At 32.3% G+C, this 7,567-nt stretch overlaps 2 protein-coding genes across 2 annotated transcripts; both read left to right on the top strand.

Moving 5' to 3' along the window:
* Positions 1–296: 296 nt before the first annotated feature.
* Positions 297–1,848, top strand: LOC127094440 (HVA22-like protein i). Its single transcript, XM_051033273.1, has 5 exons — positions 297–476; positions 1,041–1,063; positions 1,155–1,211; positions 1,302–1,365; positions 1,615–1,848. The coding sequence occupies exons 1-5, from the start codon at positions 297–299 to the stop codon at positions 1,846–1,848; spliced, it is 558 nt and encodes a 185-aa protein (XP_050889230.1).
* A 2,727-nt stretch (positions 1,849–4,575) lies between these two features.
* On the top strand, positions 4,576–6,974 carry LOC127097461 (putative HVA22-like protein g). The gene is made up of 7 exons (XM_051035954.1): positions 4,576–4,875; positions 4,989–5,061; positions 5,164–5,262; positions 5,470–5,526; positions 5,617–5,680; positions 5,992–6,207; positions 6,471–6,974. The coding sequence occupies exons 2-7, from the start codon at positions 5,030–5,032 to the stop codon at positions 6,843–6,845; spliced, it is 843 nt and encodes a 280-aa protein (XP_050891911.1). The 5' UTR covers positions 4,576–4,875; positions 4,989–5,029; the 3' UTR covers positions 6,846–6,974.
* The last annotated feature ends 593 nt before the right edge of the window (positions 6,975–7,567 follow it).

Genomic DNA, 7,567 nt, shown 5'->3' on the forward strand with positions numbered 1-7,567 from the left:
TTGTCTTTTGCCCCTTGATCAAGAATTAATCTAGATATTGTGGTGTTTCTCTTTCCTAGAATCTAGTGACCTAGTCATTCAGAATCATGGGGATGGTGACGGAGAGGGGTCGTATTTAGGTACGAAAAGAACACCCTTTTTAACTTGATCCCGCTTTCATTACGTTATATGATCTAACACCATTCTTTTCTCTGCAGACAACATGGTGAGGATCTCACTTGATGAGAAAAGAGAGTAGTTGGTGGTTTTTGGAGAAACTTGCTAGATTAGCACGGACCATCTCCGCTATACCGAGGATGATAGAGGTTTCAGTGTGCCTCGTTACAGAAGAAGTTGAATGGAATGTGGTGGAGGATTTAGTGAAAGGAAACTCACATATAGGAATGCAAACCAAAATTGAAATAGAGGACTGGAATCATCATATTAGCAGCATGAGACGATATATTGAGTTAGAAATTGAACATGGGAGGCCACAAGTTTGTCAACATGCGAAACAACTTGATGCAATATATTGCAAAACATTCATGCAACAATTATCATGTTGGCAAATATTGAGAGGAAACAAGATGTCTCTTGTATAGTATTTGTGGTCACTGTGAGAAATTAATATTGAACATAAGATCATGACCTTTCAAAGAAGGTGGATAATGATCCCTCTATGAGAAACTGAGCTTATATCAATCTCATTGTAATGGATGGGAGTATCTATTCTACCTATGGTATCTCTCTTCATAACCTATTTATTTTATTAATTTAACTAAGTTGGACTAATATCATATTTATAATTAAATTGAATTTAAAATAAAAAATTCTTTAACTCAAATTTTAAGGTTTAAATTTTTAACTTGAATGTTTAACTATTGGATTTTATTTGTCTTAACTTCCACCAACACATCAAATATCTCTCTAATTTCTATGTATTGACATAACAATAGTTGTATATTAACCCTTAAACATTAAATTCTTTTTTTTTTTCAATCAAATTTTTCTAAGATGGATGTGTGTGAATAACTGCAATGCAATTGCAGTTGTAATATTAGAAATTGTTTAAAATTGTGATCAAGTATTGATGATGCGTCTCAATCCTGTGTGGGTATATAGTTATATCGCGGTATAGATTATGTTGTGATGTAATTTGTGTGATTTATTTGTAGGATTATTGTGGCACTATTCACTGTATTGGAAAAGTTTTTGGATATATTTATTGCATGGTAAGTATTGGATTTTTAATAATATTTATTGTTGTCTTGTTTAATAATTTAACTTTCATCTTTGTGAATTCAATCTAAACTTCTATGAAGGTTGCCGATGTATGGAGAGGTGAAGTTGGTGTTCTTTGTCTACATGTGGTATCCTAAAACTAAGGTATTCTTTATTTGTTGTTGGTTTAGGGTTCGAGTATTGGCTATTCCGTTGGTTCAGACTTGTCGTAAGTTTTCAAATTAACCGTATGGTTTAATCGTGACAAATAGTGTGCGAGATCATTTTGAGCCACAATTTAAAAGTGTTAAATTTTAGATCATTTGTGATAGTTTACTATGCATTACTTTGCACGTCTTCAAAGACGACTCTAATCTAATTCGTTATTGAGTATTGTTTATTATAAATATGTAGGGAACAAGTTATATATATGAGACGGTGTTGAGGCCATATGTATCGAGACACGAAAATGACATTGATAGAACATTACAAGAATGGAAAGCTAGAGGATGGGATTATGCAATATTTTACTGGCAATATTGTGCACAATTTGGACATACTGCATTTGTTCAGTTTCTTCAACAATTGGCTTCTCAATCTTCTAAATTTACCACCAAGTCCAATATTCCCGTAAACTCTCCCTTTTAATATGAACACCTTTGATTAATATTTCTTTGTTATTAGTATTAGTTACTCACATTAGACATTTTAATGTAACAAATTAATGGTAATTAGTGTGACATTGCATGTAACACCCTTAAACCCCGCATATAATTATCACATAATTTAATAAAAAGTACGGCCACATAGGGTGTTACTCACATCAAACATATCCTGCTCTGTAACACGAGTTACTTAATTCATATAAAACCTGTCATCGCATTCTCACATTCACTTAGGGTATCATAAGTGGAATCATCATTAAACAATATTAAAGGTATATTATCTCATGATATTTAGTCTCAAACTTCAACTTTCATAGCATAAATAAAAACGGATTATACCATTCAACTCCAAAGAATAAGTTGGAACCTCCATGAAAACAAAAATAGTATTTACTTCAACATAATCAACGTAATAAGTAAAACAAACATTTCCAATCCGATGTTACATAATCAGGCCAAGACACCACTAATCAAAACGATAAACTAAGGAAGTACTCCAAGAGCTAGCTTCTATTTACTTCAGTGAGATTTACTCCTTGGTATCTACACGATGCCCATGTAAAGGCAACATTCAAACAAAAGGGGTGAGAAAAACATTCAAATAATTAACGAGGCATAAACAATCAAAGTAGATTAAATACAATATAGTTCAAACATAATCCATTATGCACCACAACACATGTATTTAAGGTTCACCCTCTTCAGCATAATACACAATCAATATGCAATGTGACTCTCAACAACATCATAGACTCATATGCATGCGGTACCGACTTCAACAATGGTTCTTATCATGATTCGGGTCCCAATCAACTACAAACCCATGGGCTTCACTCAGCAAACCCTGAGCCCCACACCGAGCTCCAAGCCTTAACATCAAGCTTTGGATAATTACCGGTCACCAATATCGAAACCTATAATTGCCTCTTTCATAAAATCGACAACTTATGTTGCATGAATTATTGTATGCACCATGACAACAACTCAACAACACAAATGGTATCACATCAATCACATAATTTTATGTACGACATAAACAAAATATTTTCACATCAAAAACATGCATCACAACCAGCATGTCATAAAAGTACAACAATCAAACAACCTGCAGTTATATTAGCAATTTACCACATCAATTCATCAACAACGGAAACTCAACCTTTTTCTAAACGGTTCATCACATCATCATGAAAACCACAACAACAGTACACACATAGCTCAAGTATAATCATCCCAACTCTCATTACCACTGTGTATTTCAGCGTGTTAGCTTTCTGATTCTTCAAACAACATCTAGATCATACTTACGAAAAAAAAGTTATGATCAAAATCGTCGGGATATGTCAACTAATCATTAACCAAACATATGAGCAAAAACTTCACCAATACAGTAGATATCGAAATAATAATAAAAAAATTCACCTATCATTACTATGTTATAGCTCTGAGTGTTAGTTTTCTAATACTTCAAACGAAACGTCATTTGAATGCACGGTTACAAAGTTATGAGGTAAAATGTCAAAGCATGTCACCTATCATTACTATTTAGGTATGAAAAGAACACCCTTTTTAACTTGATCCCGCTTTCATTACTTTATATGCTCTAAGACCATTCTTTTCTCTGCAGACAACATGGTGAGGATCTCACTTGATGAGAAAAGAGAGTAGTTTGTGGTTTTTGGAGAAACTTGCTAGATTAGCACGGACCATCTCCGCTATAGCGAGGATGATAGAGGTTTCAGTGTGCCTCGTTACAGAAGAAGTTGAATGGAATGTGGTGGAGGATTTAGTGAAAGGAAACTCACATATAGGAATGCAAACCAAAATTGAAATAGAGGACTGGAATCATCATACTAGCAGCATGAGACGATATATTGAGTTAGATGGGAGGCTACAAGTTTGTCAACATGCGAAACAACTTGATGCAATATATTGCAAAACATTCATGCAACAATTATCATGTTGGCAAATATTGAGAGGAAACAAGATGTCTCTTGTATAGTATTTGTGGTCACTGTGAGAAATTAATATTGAACATAAGATCATGACCTTTCAAAGAAGGTGGATAATGATCCCTCTATGAGAAACTGAGCTTATATCAATCTCATTGTAATGGATGGGAGTATCTATTCTACCTATGGTATCTCTCTTCATAACCTATTTATTTTATTAATTTAACTAAGTTGGACTAATATCATATTTATAATTAAATTGAATTTAAAATAAAAAATTCTTTAACTCAAATTTTAAGGTTTAAATTTTTAACTTGAATGTTTAACTATTGGATTTTATTTGTCTTAACTTCCACCAACACATCAAATATCTCTCTAATTTCTATGTATTGACATAACAATAGTTGTATATTAACCTAACGTTTTGAGGAAGTTGACCTCTAGAACATATCATATTTTTAGATTAATATCTATAATTAAGCATTAACCACCCAATCTGCCACAATCACAACGTGCTCTTCCACTAAACTTTCCCCATAATAACAAACTTAAGTTAAATTAAATATATTCATACTATTCAAATTAACAACCAAACACAAAGCCACGTCCTAAAAAGTCCAAAAAAAAACAAAAACTTTTTAAGAGACCAAATTATTCTCACACGTTCGTGTCCAACCACCACCAAACCATGAATCCGTTTATCCAAACAAAACTAACACTATATTTAAAGAGAATCAAAGACACCCTTTCATTAATATTCTCTTTTTATTTCTAATTTTCTATAATTATATATAGAAAAATTCTTTCTTCTATTTATATGTCATTGAGCATTTTTGTTGCCTGTGATTAAAGGTTTCTTTCAAGAGAAAGAGAGAATCAGAGGCCATTTCTTTCAAAAGAATAAACCTCGTTTCTTTCTAAAGTATAATAAAAAACTTGATTCTGTTCATTTTCTTTTCAAGTTTCATTTGGGGCACCCTAAATTAACGACATCATAGGTTTGTTATTCGGGTGCCTCTTTTAATTCTGAGACTCAGAATCTTATTCTACAACGACAGGTAATAAGGATGTGATGCATGCAACTTTTTCGTAGAAAATGACAATTTTTTTTTTTTTTACATTGTTTATTCAGAATCTGATGGATTTATTAATTGTTTGGTTTTATTTTCAGGTTTGCACAGTTTGTGGTTGTGTGTATTATAGCGGTTGAAAATGTTGGGGGATTTCATTAATCGTATTCTCATGTATGTTTAATTAATTTTCAAATAATTGAATCTGTATTTTCCGATTAATTTTTTGAGATATTGTTGTGTTATATATTCTTAATCTCCATTTTTGAATTGCAGTCTTCTTCTGGGGTATGCTTACCCTGGATTCGAATGCTATAAAACAGTTGAAAAAAATCGGGTTGATATCGAAGAACTTCGATTTTGGTGCAAATATTGGTATGTAATAACATCCATCTCTTTTCTTTTACAATCAAATTTTTTTAAGATGGATATAGGTGAATAACTGCAATTGCAGCCGTAATATTAGATATTGTTTAAAAATGTGATCAAATTTTTTGATGACGGGTTTCAGGGTGGGTATATAGTTATATTGCAGTCTAGATCTTGTTATGTTATGATGTAATTTGTGTGATTTATTTGTAGGATTATTGTGGCACTATTCACTGTATTGGAAAAGTTTTTGGATATATTTATTGCATGGTAAGTATTGGATTTTTAATAATATTTATTGTTGTCTTCTTTAATAATTTAACTTTCATCTTTGTGAATTCAATCTAAACTTCCATGAAGGTTGCCGATGTATGGAGAGGTGAAGTTGGTGTTCTTTGTCTACATGTGGTATCCTAAAACTAAGGTATTCTTTATTTGTTGTTGGTTTAGGGTTCGATCGTAAGCCGTTGGTTCGATCATTCGCTATTGTAAGCCGTTGATTCAGACTCGTCTTAAGTTTTCAAATTAACCGTAATTTTAGCATGGCTAATAAATAAGGACCTTATTGTATATGGTTTAATCGTGACAAATAGTGTGCGAGATCATTTTGAGCCACAATTTAAAAGTGTTAAATTTTAAATCATTTGTGATAGTTTGCTATGCATTACTTTGCACGTCGTCTTTGACGACTCTGATCTAATTTGTTATTGAGTATTGTTTATCATAAATGTGTAGGGAACAAGTTATATATATGAGACGGTGTTGAGGCCATATGTATCGAGACACGAAAATGACATTGATAGAACATTACAAGAATGGAAAGCTAGAGGATGGGATTATGCAATATTTTACTGGCAATATTGTGCACAATTTGGACATACTGCATTTGTTCAGTTTCTTCAACAATTGGCTTCTCAATCTTCTAAATTTACCACCAAGTCCAATATTCCGGTAAACTCTCCCTTTTAATATGAACACCTTTGATTAAGATTTCTTTGTTATTAGTATTAGTTACTCACATTAGACATTTTAATGTAACAAATTAATGGTAATTAGTGTGACATTATTCTTATTTTCTTGATAAATAAGTTAAACAATTATAAATGATTCGACAGATTGATGATTTTTTATTGGACGACTGACACTGATTGTCCATTAAACTCTTTGGCAAATTTATTTAAAACTAAATAGATTTTTGTATTAATTAATTGCAGAAAAGTGATGAGCAAGGTCAAAATGTTGATCAAATATCAACAATGCAATCATCATCCTTTATGAAGCAAAATAGTTCACTAAGCAAAAGCAAGAAATGGCCAACTAGTCCACCATCATCCCCGAGTACAATCCATCGTCACATCTCCGAGACAACAAAGTCGCAAACGACACATGTCAACTTTGATGCCCAAACCGAATATGTAGATGAAGAAGGAGATGAAGCTTGGGAGTCTGAATCCGTCTCAATAGACGAAGGTCAAGCACGCGCAAATGTGAGTGTGAAGGATAGAATTAATAAAGCGCGCGCAAGACTCAGACGATTAGATTCACAAAATCCTCAATCCCCCAAGACTCCGCAACATCGACAGCTGTAAAAATGTAGATAACTATATAGTATTACCTTACTTCCATTAAAAAGAAGATAACGAGGCAAAAGAAATTAAATAGACTCTGTTTTATTTTTTTATATAATTTAATAAAAATCCATTCATTTGGCATTCGTAGTACTTTAGTTTTCAGACAATCATGAATAATACTTTGATCTAATAAGAAGCATGTGTATATTTCAAATTGAGCATGGAAGCAAAGAATTTGTACTTGGGGCCCCTTGTTTGATTCTAGGGAACATTTAATGGGTGTTTTGGTGAAATGACAAAAGTTGTGTAGGTTTTAAGGACTGACATATTTTGTTAAAGTTTGTTCTTTTTATAAGGATGATATTAATGGGAGGATACTTCAACCCATTATAAAAAATTGAGAGAAAATACATGTTATAATCCAGATAAACACTTTGTTTGAAAACTAAAATTAAGTTATTCTCCTAATCTCCAATTTCTTCATTGTGCTCTTCAATGAGAATGATTTTCTCTCCACCACTACAAGAAAAAAAAAAGTATTTTTTCTAAGAGTTGAATGTTTTAAAAATACAAAAAAAACATCTCACAAATCAAATGTTTGCGAGCCCTTGCAAAATAGATTGTCATAATTATTAACGAGGGGTAATGCCACATCGCTATAATAAGAGGTTTAACCCCTCGCAAATTCTTATCTCTAAATGTCATGTCTTTAACATGCAAACATAAGCGTAGATAGGTGA

The sequence above is a fragment of the Lathyrus oleraceus genome, chromosome 6 (genome assembly GCF_024323335.1).
Source record: "Lathyrus oleraceus cultivar Zhongwan6 chromosome 6, CAAS_Psat_ZW6_1.0, whole genome shotgun sequence".
Taxonomy (NCBI): domain Eukaryota; kingdom Viridiplantae; phylum Streptophyta; class Magnoliopsida; order Fabales; family Fabaceae; genus Lathyrus; species Lathyrus oleraceus.

Coding starts and splice junctions, on each gene's coding strand:
- LOC127094440 (XM_051033273.1), top strand. CDS start 297: ATGATAGAGGTTTCAGTGTGCCTCGTTACAGAAGAAGTTGAATGGAAT. Junction 1,212..1,301: donor TTGGATATATTTATTGCATG/GTAAGTATTGGA, acceptor ACTTCTATGAAG/GTTGCCGATGTATGGAGAGG. Junction 1,366..1,614: donor TGTGGTATCCTAAAACTAAG/GTATTCTTTATT, acceptor ATAAATATGTAG/GGAACAAGTTATATATATGA.
- LOC127097461 (XM_051035954.1), top strand. CDS start 5,030: ATGTTGGGGGATTTCATTAATCGTATTCTCAT. Junction 5,062..5,163: donor TTCATTAATCGTATTCTCAT/GTATGTTTAATT, acceptor TTTGAATTGCAG/TCTTCTTCTGGGGTATGCTT. Junction 5,527..5,616: donor TTGGATATATTTATTGCATG/GTAAGTATTGGA, acceptor ACTTCCATGAAG/GTTGCCGATGTATGGAGAGG.